The following is an 18,979-nucleotide window of genomic DNA, read 5'->3' as shown; positions in this document are numbered from 1 at the left end:
GCCAACCTTTTTAGTTGTAAAAGGACTGTAACAATAGCAGGGAACTCAGAATGTTTATTTATACTAGATGAGCAAATACGTGTAAGGTGCCCAGCATGCAACCATTAACTATTATTGCCACCAGCCTAGTGTTTCTGGACTGGCCAATGTCCTAATGTAAAATACTTAAAATTAAAAAAAAAAGATTTTATTTATTTATTTTTTTAGAGAGGGGAAGGGAAGGAGAAAGACAGGTAGAGAAGCATCAGTGTGTGGCTGCCTGTGGCCTGCCCCCTACTGGGGACCTGACCTGCAACCCGGGCATGTGCCCTGACTGGGAATCGAACCGATGACCCTTTGATTTGCAGGCCAGCATTTAACCACTGAGGCATACCAGCCAGGGCTAAAATATTTTTTAAAGCACATACTTTATACTGGAATTGTGGGCATATTGTGTATTTCAAAACATTTATTTAACTATATCATCGGTACCTGTTTTTAAAGAGAATCAAAATTTTTTTAGATAATCTATAAATTCTCTATATTATGTTTGAGCTGCTTGTTTAGCACTGTGGTTCTTATACAAAGGACAATATAAGCATTAAAGAATGAGTGAGATCATTATGCAAACATACACTCACAGTTCACTTCCAGACCATTATTAATGGATGTGAAGCCACCTTCATCATATTGTCCTACTCCTGAAAGGCTATATTTTTCTCATCTGCAGGCCTTATATAGAACAACATTGTTTGGAGCTCTGTGACTGTCACTTTTGGAACTTTTATGTAAGAGTCAACACTGAAAAGTACAGCTTAACTGGAGAGAGTCTGCTCACCTAACTTGCTGAGGAAGTCTTTGATGGCACTACATAAAAACTCTTATCCTATTTTATAATACTTATACTTCCTTTTATGAAGCTCTGACAACTGCATGTCTTAATCGGGGAGGGGTAGGTGGGGAATAACCCCAAACCCCAGACACGATGGGTGGCTCTAACTGAGGCATACATTTCCTTTGGGGCCCCTTACAGAGGCAGCCTACAGGAACTGCAAGTAACAGGAAGAGCAAAGTGCAGGGAAATGAGTAAACATAATAGAGTTTAACTGCCAAAACATTTTTTTGTATTTCTTCTGTGCAATAACAACAACATGAATGACATTGGAAAAGCATATTAACACAATGAGAAAACAAAGGGAAGACTGCTATAGAATGGGACTGGGGGCAAAATTCATAAATGCAAAGAATCTAGAGCTGTTCCCTGATAGATTAGTAGGGAGAGATAAAAATCCTAAGGAATTCTAAGCCACCGGCCAGTCACTCTGAGGAAACACTTGCAAAATCTAGCAGCAAAACAAGGACTAAGCTATGTTCATTTTGCAGTGAAAATAATTACTAGGGTGACTGACAAGTCCTGGTTGCCAAGAACTTTCCCAGTTTTGGTTCTGAAGTTTACACATCCTAGGGGGCTAAGAGTGTGGTAGTCAGCACCCTCAGCAAGACACAAACGGTGTGACTATGAGGAATGCAGAAGTCTGATGCTATAAGTTTTCCCTCTTGGGGCTATTGTCACCTCTAAAAGGTGCTGCCATATCACACTGAGAAATAACCAATAAAGTGAGGAAGGGTTAAGTCATTCCTAAAGTCTCACCACTGTTTTCCCAATGTTTTAAATATGTCAGGGCACTTTTTAGGAGTTTATTTTGACAGGTCTATATTCTAAGAAGAATGGCAAACATTAGGAAACATGAAAAAAGTGAGGTTAAATTTAATTACACAGAGTGAACAAACTTTAAGGTAAGATAAAAATAATACTACCAACCACTTCCATAAAGGGAAGTGGAAACAGGAGGGTGCCTCAACCATGAGAACACATCACCCACTCAAAGATAAACCAAAGGCACAAAAACAGTCATTAAAGCTTTGCACTGTTCCAACTCAGTAGTAAATATATATATATATATATTTATGGGGAGAGAAAGTTTAGATTAGGCTGAGGAATTATTTAAATGATTAATCAAGTATACAAAATGATCTAACTTGTAATGATTTCCATGAGTGACTAATCACTATATAACACTGGTAAATCAATCCACTTCCTAATGTGGTATAACTTTTTATGCTTCATCTAGGCTTTGATCCTCAACAACAACAAGCTAACAAAGATTCACCCAAAAGCCTTTTTAACCACAAAAAAGTTGAGAAGACTATACTTGTCCCACAATCAACTAAATGAAATACCACTTAATCTTCCCAAATCGTTAGCAGAACTCAGAATTCATGATAATAAAGTTAAGAAAATACAAAAGGAAACATTCAAAGGAATGAATGCTTTACATGTTCTGGGTAAGTTTTTGCAAATAATAGGACATTTAGAAATTATAATTTATACACAGAGGTAGAGATTTTTGTCATCATTAACATCTTTTAAGACTGATAATTTCCAAAATTAATTAATTATTTTTTTTATTTTAATCATTGTTCAAGTACAGTTTTCTCCCCCCTACTCCCGTTCCAGCCCACCCACCCAACCCTCTCTCCTTCCCCCCATTACCAACCACCCCTAGTTTTTGTCCATGTGTCCTCCAAATTTGTTCCTGTAATCCCTACCCATTCCCCCCTGAAATTTCCTCTTCTCTCCCCTCTGGCCACTGTCAGACTATCCCCTATTTCAGTGTCTTTGGTTATATTTTGCTAGTTTTTTGTTTTGTTTTGTTTTGTTGTTTAGATTCCTGTTAAAGGTGATATCATTTGGTATTTGTCTTTCACTGCCTGGCTTGTTTCACTTAGCATAATGCTTTCCAGCTCCATCCATGCTGTTGCAAAGGGTATGAGCTCCTTCTTTCTTTCTGCTGCATAGAATTCCATTGTGTAAATGTACCATAGTTTTTTGATCCATCCATTTACTGATGGGCATCTAGGTTGCTTCCAGCACCTAGCTATTGTAAATTGTGCTGCTATGAACATCGGGGTACAAAGGTTCTTTTGTATTGGTGAATTAATTATTTTTAAAAATCCTCACCTGATGACATGCCTCTTAATTTTAGAGAGAGAGGAAGAGAAACAGATAAAAAGAGAGAGAGTGAGACAGAGAAACTTCGACTGGTTGCATCCAGAACATGCCCTGACCCGGGATTGAACCCACAATCTTTTGGTGCATGGGATGATGTTCCAACCAACTGAGCAACTTAGCCGGGACCCAAAATTAAACTTTTGAACCTAATAATCTTTACTGAGATAAGCCATTTACAAATCAATTCAAATATTGAAAATTATAGCAACGAAAGATGCCTTTTGTAATACACACACATTTTAATTTTCAAGACTCCTCCCTCTTAAATATTTAGTGTGGTTTCTGTTTTCTGACTGCCCTTTCATTGGTTAAATCTGTTATTATTAAATTTAAAGGTAGTATTTTTAATGTATTGTACAAAGTACTCAAACACAATGTAGAAAATTAATTCAGATATTGTCTGGAATGTACATTTAAGTTTTCATTATCTACTTTAAGATTACTGAGCTAAAAAATTTTGGTTGCAAATTTTAAATTATACCTTATTTTACTTTTAACATTAGTGGAATGCCATCTCCTCCAACAATATACATTCAAAATTCCTAACCAATATTCTTATTCATTTATTCACTTCTTTCATTCAATCAGCATCACTTACTGGCATTTCCTAACTTTTCTTTCTGTTAATAAGTAACAGTTTCTAACTGACTTATAATTTTAAAAGTTTAGGTAACAAATTAATGTATACTAGCAAATACGAATATTTTGAATTATATGTAGGAGGATCTGTTTTATTCTAATGTAATATTACTACAATGAATCCTGGATCATGCTTATGGTTAGAAGAGAGTGATAATTTATTAATTTAGTAATTCAAAGCAAAACAGTAAACCTGTTATATAGTCTAGCCTATATAATACAAAGCCATCTTTTTCCAGGCTGACAAAAAGGTGAGTAAACACAGAGACAGAAATGAGTCTAAACAATTCTCCTGTTTTTTGGGATGTGTATCTCTCTGCATTGTGAGTTTCATTCTAGTAAAACATATGTATCTAAATTATGTAATTCCCCCCCGCCCCACAGAGATGAGTGCAAACCCTCTTGAGAGCAACGGAATTGAGCCAGGGGCATTTGAAGGGGTGACAGTGTTCCATATCAGAATTGCAGAGGCAAAATTAACCTCAATTCCTAAAGGTTTGTGTTACTTTATTTATTTAAGATAAAGGGTTTTTAAAAAAAATTCATCCTTAAATAACCATTGAATGTGATGTTGTAAACTGTATGTATTGTAAAAATCACACTGTAATTAGAACCTTTTTTTTAACCAGTCTATCTGATCAGCGTAGTGTTTTCTAACATACACTATAAAGGGCCATGTGTAGTACCTTTTTTTTTTTGGTTAGTATAAAACCAGAATCTTTTTTTCCCTCAAGTGAGAAGAAGCATTAAGAAGAAATAAACCACTTATTTTCCTTCTCTTTCCTGATATTTACTCATCTATACTTTGTCATTCTGTGACATGCCTATTACAAGTGAAAATTCTGTAAAGAAACAAAGGACTCTTGTCCCTTCCACGCTGCAGTGGTTTGCTAGGGTTGCCCCGTTAGGCCAGACTGGAACAGAAGCCGGCTTTAGCAGGGATGAGTGTGAACTTGGGCCAAGAGGCTTGTTTGTTTCTTTTCAAAGTTGTTGTGAAGATTAATGAGTCAATGCACAGAAAAGTCAGAGGACAATGTTGAGGACTTGGTAAACTGTTACTAGAATGATTGCCATACTCTTTGTCATATGACCTGAAGCTGGCACCTAAAAGTAAATGCTTCTTAAGTTTGCCACTGGGCCAATTTCCTAATGCATTACTCTAAGCTCCTGATCTGATGATCACCTAGATAGGATTGCCTTTCTTAAGACCTATGGTCATTCTTGGTTTGTCTTCCCTGATAAAGATGTTCTCTCTCTCTGCTGTAATAACTACCTTGATCAGAAATAACCCCTATGGTAAATAATATATCTTTCTTTCACACAGTTCTGCCATTCAGCATCCACAGTAAAAGCAGAAAATTAACCATAACACCTTTTCTACTATCCTTCTCATTCAGAAGATTAATAAAACAAATGTAAACTAATCATTTTAAAGATACAGCAAAGCTGCTATTATTAATGAAGTGACGGTATTTTTCTTAGCAGAAAAGTCAACTAAAGTAAAAAGGGAAAGAATTTTTTAATACAGAAAAAAAATCAATTTAATTCAGAACTACAGAAATTAAAAACCAGTTTAATTTAGCTTTCAAAGAGGTGGCTGTTTTTCTAAAATGTTACATATTTACCTTCTCATCTTTAGAACAAGAAATATATAAATTGTACCTAACAAGTTAAATACATAAAGTCCCTTACATATATGCTGGAAGCTAACACTGAGGGAACAGGAAGAAGGCAGGCCGAGCAGAGAAAGTGGAAGGCTCTGCCCAAAAGCTGTGGGTCAGATGCACCCTGCAACTATCACTGCTCTTTAGACTCGCAACAGCAGTCTTTCCTATAGTGCAGAACATACTGACTCCAATTCTCTTCATGTTTCAAAGAGTATCTTAAAAATGAAGGTTTAAATTCTCTGGTTTCTTCAAATACCTATAGGAAGATTTTATGTATTTAGAAATTTAAATTAAAATAAAATCTCTTTAACTTACATAACTACCCCTTCAAGATCCCTATGACATTCAAAATTCAGTTAAGTTTTTTTTTTAATAACTTATTTGTTAAAATTTAAGGCTCTGACTTCTGGCCAAGATGAAGGCATAGGTAGATAGACTTTCCCTCCTTGCACAACCATAAGAAGGATCACAACTCATCTCAAAGCAAAATACAACTAGAACTGCCAGAAAACCGAACTGTATGGAAATCTGAAAACCAAGGATTTGAAGAAGCCACATTCATCCAGATGGGTAGAAGGGGTGGACATGGAGAGCTGGGTGGAGAGGATTCTGTGTGGTGGTGGTAGTGAGGCAGCAGCGGTGGTTGGCAGCGGAATGGGCAGTCCCACATTTACTTGTGGCAGATAAAACCCAGGAGGGACACCTGGGGAGTGAGCCATTGCAGCCCCAGGCCAGAATGCACAGCCCAGGATTCCAGCGCCAGGATAATAAAGACTCATAACTTCTGGCCGTAAAAACCAGTGGGGGTTGGGGTGGCAGAAGAAACTTCACGTCCTTCAGGAGAGTCCATTTAAAGGAACCACACAGCCCTAAAACATATGCAAATCCACCCATTCTGGGATTCAGCACCAAGGAAGCAGCTATAAGGATGCCAGTTGCATACAGGAAGTGGAATAACTGACTGGAAATGGAGCGAGAGCAGATCAAGTGGCATTGCTCCCTCATAGATCCCTCCCCTACATACTGAGCCACAAAGCTACAAAGCAGGTTGCCCCACCCTGGCAAATACTTAAGGCTCTGCCCCCTACAACGTAACAAGTGCACCAAGATGGAGTCAAGGCAGCTCTACCCAATACTTAGAAGCAGACATAGAGAGGCTGCCAAATTGAGGAGACAAAGAAATATGGCCCAAATGAAAGAACAGATCAAAACTCCAGAAAAAAAACTAAGCAAAAGACATAACCAACATATCAGATGCAGAGTTCAAAACACTGGTGATAAGGATGCTTAGAATTCTCATCGAGTACAGCAAATGCACAAGGGAAAAAAGTAAGGCTACACTAAGTGAAATAAAGAAAAAATCAAAAGGAACCAACAGTGAAGGGAAGGAAGCCAGGGTTCAAACCAAAAATTTAGAACATAAGGAAGAAGTAAATAGTCAACCAGTATGCAATGAAGAAACAATACTTCAAAAAAAAATGAGGAGAGTATAAGAAGGTTCTGGGACATCTCCAAGCATGCCAACATCTGAATCACACGGATGCCAGAAGAAGAAGAGGAAGAGCAAGAAATGGAAAACTTAGTTGAAAAAATAATGAAAGAAAATCTCTCTAATTTGGCAAAGCACAAGTCCAGGATACACACAGAGTCCCAAACAAGTTAGACCCTAAGACACATCATAAATAAAATGCTAAAGGTTAAAGATAAAGAGAAAATCTTAAAAGCAGCAAGAGAAAAGAGAAGAGTTACCCACAAAGGAGTTCCTGTACAACTATCAGCTGATTTCTCAAAAGAAACCTTGCAGGCAAGAAGGGACTGGCAAGGAGTATTCAAATTCATGAAAGTCAAGGACCCACAAGCTAGATTACTCTATCCAGCAAAGCTATAATTTAGAATGGAAAGGCAGATAAAGTGCTTCCTAGACAAAGTAAAACTAAAGGAGTTCATCATCACCAAGACATTATTGTATGAAATGTTACAGGAACTTATTTAGGAAAAAGAAAATCATTAGCCCTGGCTGGCACAGCTCAGTGGACTGAACACGGGCTTCGAACTGAAGTGTTGCAGGTTCGATTCCCAGTCAGGGTACATGCCTGGGTTGCAGGCCATGACTTCCAGCAACCGCACATTGATGTCTCTCTCTCTCTCTCTCTCTCTCTCTCTCTCTCTCTCTCTCTCTTTCCCTCCCTCCCTTCCCTCTCTAAAAAGAAATAAATAAAATCTTAAAGAAAAAGAAGATCAAAACTATGAACATTAAAATGACAACAAACTTACAACAATCAACAACTGAACCCAGAAACACAAAAACAAAAACAAACTTAGCAAACAACTAAAACAGGAACAGAATCATAGAAATGGAGACTATATGGAGGGTTATCAGCAGGGACAGGGAATGGGGGGAAGGTATGGAGCTTAAGCAGCATAAATGGTAGGTACATAATAGACAGGGGAGGTTAAGAGTAGTATAGGATATGAGAAGCCCAAAACTTATGGACATGAACTAAGGATATGACCCATGGACATGAACTAAGGGAGGGACTGCTGGAGATACCAGGCAGAAGGGAGCAAAGGAAAAAACTTGGGACAGCTGTAATAGCATAGTCAATAAAAAATGTTTCAGAAAAATAATAAGTTTCAGAACATAGCATGCATAAGCTTTTGAGGAACAGACCTAAGTATAAAAAATACACGTGGGAAAAAAATGTAAAGGCTAGCTCCCTAAAATGTTATAAAACAATGATTACTATGCTTGGCAGGATGAATTAGGACCCAAGGGTCCTTACCAGACCTGACAAGTTAATATATAGAGAAAAATGTTTTCCTTCCTATCCATTGGAAAATTCTACTTCATAACAGTGTTGTGTGGAGGTGGGAGAGAGACCTGTTTGAAGGTAGAGTAGGAATAGAAATAGCTGTAAAAAAGTATGAGAATACTTGCTGGCAGCCAGTGAGCTTCTACCTAAATCCAAATCTTTGCTCATTTGTCTCACAAAGGCTACACTTTTCATTTTGGTTATCTAACTTCTCCAGGCCCTAGGGAGAAGTTTTGTCAAGTTCCACAAATCCAAGAAATTTTCTTCACGCCTCAACATGAACAGATATTTTTCTCTTCTTTGATTTGCTACAACATATTCTAGAATAGGCTGGCAAACTTTATGAAATGTTTCTAGTGATTTTTGTATGCATGATGGATTTGCTCAACTAATACAAAGGTCTTTGAAAAGAAAACCTTTTCCTTTACATATTGAAGTGACTATCTAGTCATTTTATAAACGTAATTAGACTAATCAGAAATCAAGAAAATAGAACCCTATCAGTTTAGAATTATTTTTCTACTCCCCAGTTTATTTTTAAAATTCAAAGTAGACTCTGAAATCAACATAAGTTCAGCCATTAAGAATATGATATTTATAAGGATGCTTCAATTACCTTCATCAGTCTTTACCACTAATATAGGAAAAAAAAATGTCTTAGCAAGAGTTGAAAAAAAAAAAAAGAACACTTTCCTCAGCTAGTTAACTACAATCTCTGGTTGACAAATAACACTTTAAGTTTTTAATACTAGGTATTACATATACAGGTCCTATATAGGACTAAGAAAATGAAATCTGAGTGAATTTTTTAGTTAGTCTGTTATATTCCAGCTTCAGTTAATCTAGGGAGAATTGGGGTCAGAACATGCATGTGTAAAAAGAGAAGACACAAACATTCAGAGGGCACCTGGCATGTGCCAGGTGGTGCTGGCAGATGAAGGAATTCAGAAATGCTCTTTGACTTTATGTAAAAACTACTACTAATTGAAAAGAATAAATTCTGCAATGAACCGCATATCAAATAGATTAAAAATCCACGTGTTCAAGTGATATTTTTATAATATTTTGTTTATACTTTTACTGTTGTCCCAGTTTTTTCCCCTTCACCCTACCTCTGCCCAGCCTGCCCCCACTTTCCACAGTCAATCCCGACACCTTGTCCATTTCTATGGGTCCTTCATACAAGTTCCTTGACTAATCATTTCACCTTCTTTCAAACAGTACCCATCTCTACCCTCTTGCCACTGTCAGTTTATTCCATATTTCTATGCCTCTGGTTCTCTTTTGTTCATTATTTTATTTTACTATTTTTTATTGATTATGCTATTACAGTTTTCCCAATTTTTCCCTCTCTATCCCCCCTCCACCTTGCCCCCACAACCCTCCAGCATTCCCCCATCCCACTTAGTTCACACCATGGGTTGTACATATAACTTCTTTGAGTCTTCTGTTTTCCATACCATGTTTAATCTCTCCCCGTCTACCTTATGCCTACTAACCATGCTTCTTCTTCCCTGTACCTTTTCCCACCTATTTTTCCCTTCCCCCTCCACAGTGAAATCCCTTCCTGTGATGTCCATTTCTCTGATGCTGTTCCTGTTCTGGTTGTTTGCTTAGTTTTTGTTTTCATTGTTTTTCCTTTCTTTTAGGTTCATTTGCTGATAATTGTGAGTTTCTTGTCATTTTACTATTCATATTTTTGATCACTTTATTTGCCCTTCCATTGTAAATGAAAGCTTTGCTAGATAGAGTAATCTTGGATGTAGGTCCTTGCCTTTCATGACTTTGAATACTTCTTTCCAGCCCCTTCTTGCCTGCAAGGTTTCCTTTGAGAAATCAGCTGATAGTCTAATGGGAACTCCTTTGTAGGTAATCCTCTCCTTTACTCTTGCTTCTTTTAGGATTTCTTATCTTTAATCTTGAGAAACTTAATGATGATGTGGTTTGGTGTTTTCCTCTTTGAAGCCAACTTCTGTGAGACTCTCTGGGCTTCCTTGACTTCCTAGAAGTCTATTTCCTTTGCCAAATTGGGGAAGTTTTCCTTCATTATTTGTTCAAATAAGTTTCCAATTTCTTGGTCTTCCCTTCTCCTTCTGGCATCCTTATAATTTGGATATTGGAATGTTTCAGGTTGCCCCAGTGGTTTGTAAGAGTCTCTTCACTTTTCTGAATTCTTGTTTCTTCATTCTGATCCAGCTGGATGTTTATTTTTTCCTTTTGTTCCGAATCGTTGCTTTGAGTCCTGGTTTCCTTCCTGTCACTGTTGGTTTCCTGAACATTCTGCTTTATTTCACTTTGGGTATCCTTCATTTGGTTTTCATTTTTTGACCAAGCTCAGTCAGATCTGTAAGCATTTTGATTACCAGGGCTTTAAATTCTCCATCAGATAGGTTGGCAATAAATCTCCTCCTCGGTTAGCTCTCTTTCTGAGGCTTTACTCTGTTCTTTCATTTGGGCCATATTTCTTTGTCTTGGTGCAGCTGATAGGTTGTAAGGGGGCAGGGCCTTAGGAATTCACCCAGGCAGGACAACCATCTTGGCTGCACTGCAACACTGCCTGTGGGCCTGTGGCAGGCCTGCTGGTCTCTAGTGCACTTTTCAACGGACTGTCCTGTGAGATTGGGAGCTTCTTCTACTGCTGCAACCATCATAGCCCACAGCCACCTCTGAGTCCCATTAATTCAGCCCCTCCCATGCAGCCTGCAGAGCTTGGCAACCAGCTCCACCCCCTAGATCTGCCCCGACACCAAGGATTTTCTGAGTCAGCCCTTGTGGTCTGCCACCTTACTGGTATGGTTGTTCTGGATGATTCTTTTCTTTAATTCCTTTGTCGTTGGAGTTCCATGCAGTTTACTTTTCTAGTGCTTTTGGTTATTTATTGATTTCAGATGGTGGTTGTCCTCCTTTTAGTTGTGTGAAGAAGCAAAGGGTCTCTACCTATACCTCCATCTTGGCCAGAACTTGATGATTATTAGAGTGTGGGATTTTGTATCTGGAGTTTCTTCCCATCTAAAATACTGTGCATTGGAAAATGCAGGCAGCTGTAGCACAATCATCCAGGCATCCTTGAGGAGGGACAGAGGGAGAGATCATTAGTTTATTTTGTTCATGAGATTCCTCTTATAAATGAGATTATATGGTATTTGTCTTTCACCAACTGGCTTATTTCACTTAGTATAATAGTCTCCAGTTCCATCCATGCTGTCACAAATGGTAGGAATTCCTTTTTTCTGCTTCATAGTATTCCACTATATAAACGTACCACAGTTTTTTAATCCATTCATCTATTGATGAGCACTTAGGCTGTTTCCAACACGTGGCTATTGTAAATAGTGCTGCTATGAACATAGGTGCGCACAAATTCTTTTGAATTGGTATTTCCAGATTCTTAGGGTATATTCCCAGCAGTGGAACCACTGGGTCAAAAAGTAGTTCCACTTTTAATTTTTTAAGGAAATTTCATATTGTTTCCCACAGTGTACACAATTCTGCATTCTAAACAATACTGCACTAGGGTTCCCTTTTCTCCACATCCTCACAAGTACTTGTTGTTTGTTGATTTATTAATGATAGTCATTTTAGAAGGTGAGAAATCTCATTGTAGTTTTAATTTGCATCTCTCTGATGGCTAGTGATGTTGAGCATTTTTTATGTCTATTGGCAATCTGTAGGTCTTCCCTGAAACTGTCTGTTCAGGTCCTTGCCCATTTTTAATTGGATTATTTGTCTTCCTGGTGTTGAGTCGTGTAAGTTCTTTATACATTTTGGAAATTAAAGCCTTTTCTGATGTATCATTGGCAAGTATATTCTCCCATACAATTGGTTCACTTTTCATTTTGATGATGTCTTCTTTAGCCATGCAGAAGCTTTTTAATTTGATAGAGTTAAATTTATTTTTCCTTTATTTCTCTTGTCATAGGAGATATATCTGCAAAAATACTACGTGAGATATATGAAATTTTACTGCATTTTACCCCAAGGATTTTTATGGTATCACGACTTACATTTCCCAATCCAGTTTTTTCCAACGCTTTTAATTGAAAAGACTGTCTTTACTCCATTGTATGCCCATGTCACCTTTGTCAAATATTAACTGACCATAAAGACACGGGTTTATTTCTCATCTCACTATTCTGTTCCATTTTTCTACATGTCTGTTCTTATGCCAGTGCCAGACTATTCTGATTACAGTGGCCTTGTAATATAGATTGATATTAGGTATTGTGACCCCTCCAACTTTGTCCTTCTTTCTCAAGATTGCTAAGGCTATTTGGGGTCTTTTTTGGTTTCATATAAATTTCTGGAATTTTTGTTCTAGATCTGTGAAATATGCCACTGGTATTTTAATAGGAATTATACTGAATCAGTAGATTGCTTTGGGCAATATGCACATTTTACTGATATTAATTCTTCCCATCCATGAACAGGGCGAATGCTTCCATTTATTTGTATCTTCCTCAACTTCTTTCTTCAGTGTTCTATAGTTTTTCACTTACAGGTCTTTTATATCATGGTTAAATTTATTCTGAGGTACTTTATTATTATTTTTGTTGCTATATTAAATGAATTTTTCCTTAAGCTTCTCTTTCTCATAGTTCATTGTTAGTATACAAAAATTTTGTCGATTTCTAAATTGTAACTTTGTATCCTGCTACTTTGTGGCATTTACTTATTAAGTCAAATAGTTACGGAGTGGCGTCTTTAGGATTTTTTATGTACATTTTTATGTTGTCTCTGAATAATGTTTAACTTCCTCCTTTCCGGTTTGGATGTTTTTTATTTCTTCTTCCTGTTTGATTGCTGTGGCTAGTATTTCCAGTACTATGTTAAATAAGAGTGGAGGAAGTGGATATACTTGTCTTGTTCCTGATCTTAAGAGAAAAGCTTTTAGTTTTTCCCAATGAGTATGATGTTGACAGTAGGCTTTTTAGTATGTGCCCTTTTTATGTTGAGGTATGCTCCCTCTCTTCTCACTTTGCTGAGTGTTTTTATCATAAATGTGTGCTGTATTTTATTAAATGCTTCTTGCATCTATTGATAAGACCTTGTGATTGTTTTCATTTTGTTTATGTGATGTATCACATTTATTGACTCACAAATATTGTCCCATCCTTGCATCCTGGAATAAATCACTCTTGATCACCGTGTATAATCTTTTCAATGTATTTCTGGTTCTTGGTTGCTAGTATATTATTGAGGATTTTAGCATGTATGTTCATAACAGATATTGACCTGTGACTTTCTTTGATGTGTCTTTACCTGGTTTTAGGATTAGTATAATATTGGCCTTGTAAAAAGAGTTTGGGAGGCTTCCCTCTTCTTGAATGTTTTGGTATACTTTGAGAAGGACAGGTGTTACTACTCCTTTGGATGTTTGGTAAAATTCACCTGTGAAGCCATCTGGTCTAGGCCTTTTATTTGCCCAGAGCTTTTTTAAATTCCTGGTTCAATTGTGCTATTTGTTATTGGTCTGTTCAGGTTTTCTGCTACTTCCTGATTCAGTTTTGGACATTGCATGTTTCTGGAAATTTATCATTTCACCCGGTTGTCCATTTCCTTGGCATATCATTGTTCATTGTAATGTCTTACAATCCTTTGTACTTCTGTGGTATTGGTTGTTACTTCTCTTTCATTGTCACTTTATTTTTTGGGGTCCTCCCTCTTTTTCTCTTCATGAGTGTGGTTAAACGTCTGTCAATTTCATTTATGCTCTCAAGGAACCAGCTCCTGGATTTATTGAACCTTTGTGTATACATATTTTTTGTCTGTATGTCATTTAGTCTGCTCTGATCTTGATACTTTCCTTCCTTCTACTCACTCTGGGCTTTCTTTATTGTTGTTCCTCTAGTTCTTTTAGGTGTAGTGTAAGGTTGTTTGAGATTTTTATATCTTTTTTAGGTAGGCTTGTATTGCTCTGAATTTCCCTCCCAGGACTGCTTTCACTGTGTCCCATAGGTTTTGGGATGTTGTGTGTTCACAGTTATATGTTTCCAGAAACTTTTTTATTTCTTCCTTGATGTCATTGTTAACCCACTCAGTATTTAATAACATCTTATTCAGCCTCCATGTATCTGAATGTTTCTGATTTTTTCTTGAAGTTGATTTCTAGATTTAATCCATTTTGTGATCCAAGAAGATTCTTGATATGATTTCAATTTTCTTGACATTCTTAAGGCTTATTTTGTGTCTTACCATGTGCTCTACCTTTGAAAATGATACATGTACATTTGAGAAGAATGTGTATTTTGCTTTTTTGGGATGAAATGTTCTGTAAATATCAATTAAGACCATTTGATCTGGTGTGTAATTCAATGCTGCCACATCCTTGTTGAATTTTTTTCCTGGAAGATTGGTCTATTGTTGACAATGGGTAGTTAAAATCCACTGCAATGACTGCATTGCTGTCAATCTCTTTCTTAAAGTACTCCAAGATTTTCTTTATATATTTAGGTGCTCCTACATTGGGTACGTACTCCCCTAAGTATAATGTAGTGACCTTCTTTGTCTTTTATAATGGCCTTAGTTTTGTAGTTATTTTGTCTGATATAAGTATTGCTACCCCAGCTTTTTTTTCATGTCCATTGCATGCAGTATTTCTTTTTCCACCCATTCATATTCAGTCTGTATAAACCTGTTGTTCTGAGATGGGTCTGTAGACAGCATATTTGCAGGCTTTGTTTAATTACTCATTTAGCTACCTTAGGTCTTTTGATTAGAGCATTTAATCTATTTACATTTAAAGTTATTATTGATAGGTATTTAATCATTGACATTTTCTCTCTTTGTACTTGTGTTTCTCTCTATATATACTTTTCTTATTAAAGCAGTCCCTTTCACATCTCTTGCAATGCCTGTTTGGTGGAAATGTATCTTTAGTCTTTTTGCTTTTAATTTGGGAAACTCTTTTATTTAGCCTTCAGTTTTAAATGAGTCTTGCTGGATATTGCAGTCTTGGTTGTAGGTCCTTGCTTTTCATTACTTGGAATATTTTGTGCCAGTGCCTTCAGGCTGTAGGGTTTCCATTTAGAAATTAGCTGATAGCCGTATTAAAACCCCCTTTGTATGTTACTAGCTGTTTCTCCCTTGCTGCCTTTAAGATTCTTTCTTTGTCTTTAAATTTTGCCATTTTGATTGTAATGTGTCTTTTGAGTGGGCCTGTTGGGGTTCATCTGTGCTTCCTGAACCTGTCTAGCTTTTTCCCTCACCAAATTAGGGAACTTTTCGGTCATTATTTCTTCAAATAGGTTTTCTATCACTTGCTTCCTTTCTTTTTCTGGTAGCCCTATGATGTGAATATTGTTATATTACATGTTGTCCCAAAGCTCCCTTAAACTATTCTCATTCTTCTTGAGTCTTTTTTCATTTTGTTGCTTTGACTGGGTGGTTTTTCCCTACCTTGTCTTTCAACTCACTGATTCAATCCTCTGCTTTATTTAGCCTGCTTTTAATTCCTTCTGCATTTTTCATTTCAACCTGGTTCTTACACACAGTTTCTATATCATTTTTAAAAAATTTCATTTAAAAATATTTTTTATAGAATAGGAAAGGGAAGGAGAAAGAAAAGGAGAGAGACATCAATGTTCAAGAGAAACATAGACCAGTGCCTCTTGCACATCCCTAACTGGTAACCTGGCCTGCAACCCAGCATGTGCTGTGACTGGGAATTGAACTAGCAACTTTTCAGTTCATAGGCTGGTGCTCAATCCACTGAGCCACAGCAGCCAGGGCTCTATGTCCTTTTTTAGGCTGATGTTGTTCCCACTGAGTTCCTTGTAGTTCTCATTAAGTTCCTTGAGCATCCTTATAACCATTATTTTGAACTCTGTGTCTGATAAATTGCTTACCTCAATTTCATTTAGTTTTCTTCCTGAAGATTGCTCATTTATTTTCAGTTGGGGGGTTCTTGTCTCCCCATTTTAGATGACTCTTTTTGTTTCTACGTATTAGATTGATCTGCTTTGACTCCTTGTCTTCATGCAGTGGCCTTCTATGGCAAGAGTCCTGTGGGACTCAGTGATGCAGTCTCCTTGATCTCCTGAGCTGGATGCTCTAGGGATGCCTTTTATGAAGTTTATGTGGGCTCTCCTATTGTATTTGGGTTTTGATTGTTGTTGGCTCATTCATTAGTGGGTGCTCCCCTCCAACGGGCTGATGGAGAGTCAGCCTCCACCATGTCTTGTATGCTGCTGTACAGGTGCTGACAGAATATTAACCAAAAAAATAAAATAAAATAAAAAAAACCCCACACCAGCAACAATACCCCCCAACAGCAGCAATGCCAACAACAAATGAGCAAAGATTAATAAAGGTGGAAAGAGAATAAGAATATTATGTGAAAGAAAAAAGAATATAAGATGACTAAAGGAAAGAATGATTTTGAGAGGATATAGGGAAGAGAAATTGTAAGAGTAAGGAGTAGAAACAAGGTGGTGAAAAGGAACAAATAAAATTTAAAATGAAATAACAAAGGGAAGGAAGATGGCAAATGGAGTAATAAAAGGGAAGAGTAAAATATGAGATTTGAAATTAAAAAATAGTGAAAAATAGGAGCAAAATTAAAGAAACAGGAAAGAAGTTAAAAAGCTATGTGAAAGAAAAATAGCTCAAATAATGGAGGAGATCAAGGTGGACTTTGTCTCAGAGGAGTTTAGTGCTTGCCTGCTGGCTTCTCCTTCTGGATACACTCCTGGTGTTCTGAAGTCGTCCCCATTTAACTCTAGGCAGCCTGTTAGAAGCCATAAGCTTTTCCACAGTTTATAACATCTGAGGTCATCCTCACTGTTGCACACTCCTGGCTTTTTAGCAGCACCAGGCCTAGACATGGGTCAACTAACATCTGAAAGCACTGCAGGTACCGCCTCCACCCGCCTCTGCCTGCAGTCCTGCCATTAGTCTTAGTCTAGCTGCTGACCTGTCTGTTTCTAAGAGTACTTCTAGTGGAATCAGTAGGATAGGATGCCTGGATCTCCTGTAGGAGGTGCCATTCAGATTTCAGGGAAGATGGCTGGTGTGTTCACATATCTGAGTCTGTCTCTGAGTATTTCTCTGAACTCAGCAGGGTGAAGTCCCTAGTAGGGTAGGAGGTGAGGCCTCCAGAGCCCAGAGTATGGGTCTGACAGTGTTCCTAGGCTTTCCTGTGAGTTCGAAGCAGTCTGGTTCCTGGGAAGGTATATATAATGGCAATGTCCTAAAGCCAGTTTCTAACAGTCCTCAGTCTACCTATGTTCCTGTCTCCTTGGCAGGGGATAAGATGCAGGTTGGGGGAAAGTAAGAAAGGAGCCAGGTAGGGTAAGCAGGATTTTAAAGGGTGTGGCAAGCAGGATTTGAGGATGAGAGTAGGAGGCTTTCAGAAGCTGGGGTGAGCAGTTTTCCCACAGGATGGGGTAACTGTTTTTCCCCTGCAAGGGTTTTGCTTTTCTGAAGAAGACTGGCTGCTGCAGTATGGTGTTATAGCCCAGCACTAGGAACCAGCAGCTGGTTCCCTAAGAACCTCCCCCAAGCCTCCCACTCTAGGCTCTCCTCACATGACTGCAGACAGTGCTGCCCTCACTTCCCTGAGCCAAAGGTGAGTGGCCAGGAAACCTCTGCAATGGCCCCTTAGAAGAAAAGAAAGGGGAAAAAAAAACAAAACAAAGGTGGCTTTGTCTCAAGCAGGCTCCTAATTTCCCTAATGATCTCATATATATTGTTTTACAGTTGATTTGTTCAAGTCAGGATCCTAATAAATTTTACAAGTACATTTATTTGGTTCTTATATCTCTTAAAATTTGTTTTAAGATGTAGTAAGTAATTGTTATTAATTTTGTTAGATGTGATACTGATATGATGGTTACATAAATAGAAGATAACTATATGAGTTAAAGACATCTAGTAAAGTCTTTACAGGTGAATTATCATTATGTATAGAATTTAATTTTAAATAGGCCAGCAAAAAACAAGTGAATAAACAAAAATCAACTGTTTTTACTAACCATAATCAGAGAAGGGGGGTTGATGGGCTGGGTAAAAAAGGTGAAGGGATTAAGCAAAAAAAAAAGAGAGAGAGAGAACAAAACTCATAGACACAGATAATAGTGGAGGAAAAGAGGTGTAGAGGAAGGTAGGATACAATAAAAGGGGCATAAATGATAAAAGGAGGAGACTTGACTTTGGATGGTGAACACCATACAATATACAGATGTTGTATGACAGAACTGTATGGTTGAAAGCAATATAATTTTATTAACCAATGTTACTCCCCAAAATTTCAATTAAAAAAATCAATAATGAATAACTAATGGGGTAGATGAAACAAAATTGGAAAAATTAAGACAATTATTGCAGTTGGGCCAACAGCATGATGGTTGGTATTACTACCTTCAATTTTTGTGTATGTTTGAAGTTTTCTGTAATAGAATGTTTAATAAAAGCAGATCCCTAAAAAGTTACCTAAGATTATATATAATGTGAAACTTAACAAGTAAATCAACTGAGATTGATCTTACTTGATCTAACACACCTTTCTTTCCTTATCATTAGAACTACCATCAACTCTATTAGAGCTTCATTTAGATTTTAATAAAATTTCAACTGTGGAACTGGAGGATTTTAAACGATACAAAGATCTACAAAGGTAAAAGTTTCCCAAATCCTAACTTACAAGTGGTACTCTATATGATGAAGATATTAATAAAATTTTTTGGAGAATATTATAGGGACCTAATCAAGATTATACTGTTACTACTAGGAAAACTGGAAAGTACTGCTATTATTCCATTTCTATAATGGAAGAGGATACCAAATAGAATGAGAAAACAAAAATTTTCAAA

At 37.2% G+C, this 18,979-nt stretch overlaps 2 protein-coding genes across 4 annotated transcripts in view; one reads left to right on the top strand and one right to left on the bottom strand.

The window, feature by feature from the left end:
• LOC114512850 (centromere protein P) overlaps nt 1–18,979 on the bottom strand; it is a 284,496-nt gene that overhangs the window by 144,642 nt on the left and 120,875 nt on the right. The gene's annotated exons all lie outside the window — the stretch shown is intronic.
• ASPN (asporin) overlaps nt 1–18,979 on the top strand; it is a 35,188-nt gene that overhangs the window by 12,271 nt on the left and 3,938 nt on the right. For both annotated transcript variants that reach the window (XM_036018432.1, XM_028531982.2), the window contains exons 4-6: nt 2,112–2,325; nt 4,076–4,186; nt 18,690–18,783. In XM_036018432.1, the coding sequence (XP_035874325.1) occupies nt 2,112–2,325; nt 4,076–4,186; nt 18,690–18,783 (419 nt within the window). The remainder of the gene's footprint in view (nt 1–2,111; nt 2,326–4,075; nt 4,187–18,689; nt 18,784–18,979) is intronic.

Source organism: Phyllostomus discolor, chromosome 2, assembly GCF_004126475.2.
Source record: "Phyllostomus discolor isolate MPI-MPIP mPhyDis1 chromosome 2, mPhyDis1.pri.v3, whole genome shotgun sequence".
Classification (NCBI taxonomy): Eukaryota; Metazoa; Chordata; class Mammalia; order Chiroptera; family Phyllostomidae; genus Phyllostomus; species Phyllostomus discolor.
Note: the sequence above shows the minus strand (reverse complement) of the source record. Positions and strands in the feature narration are given on the sequence as shown.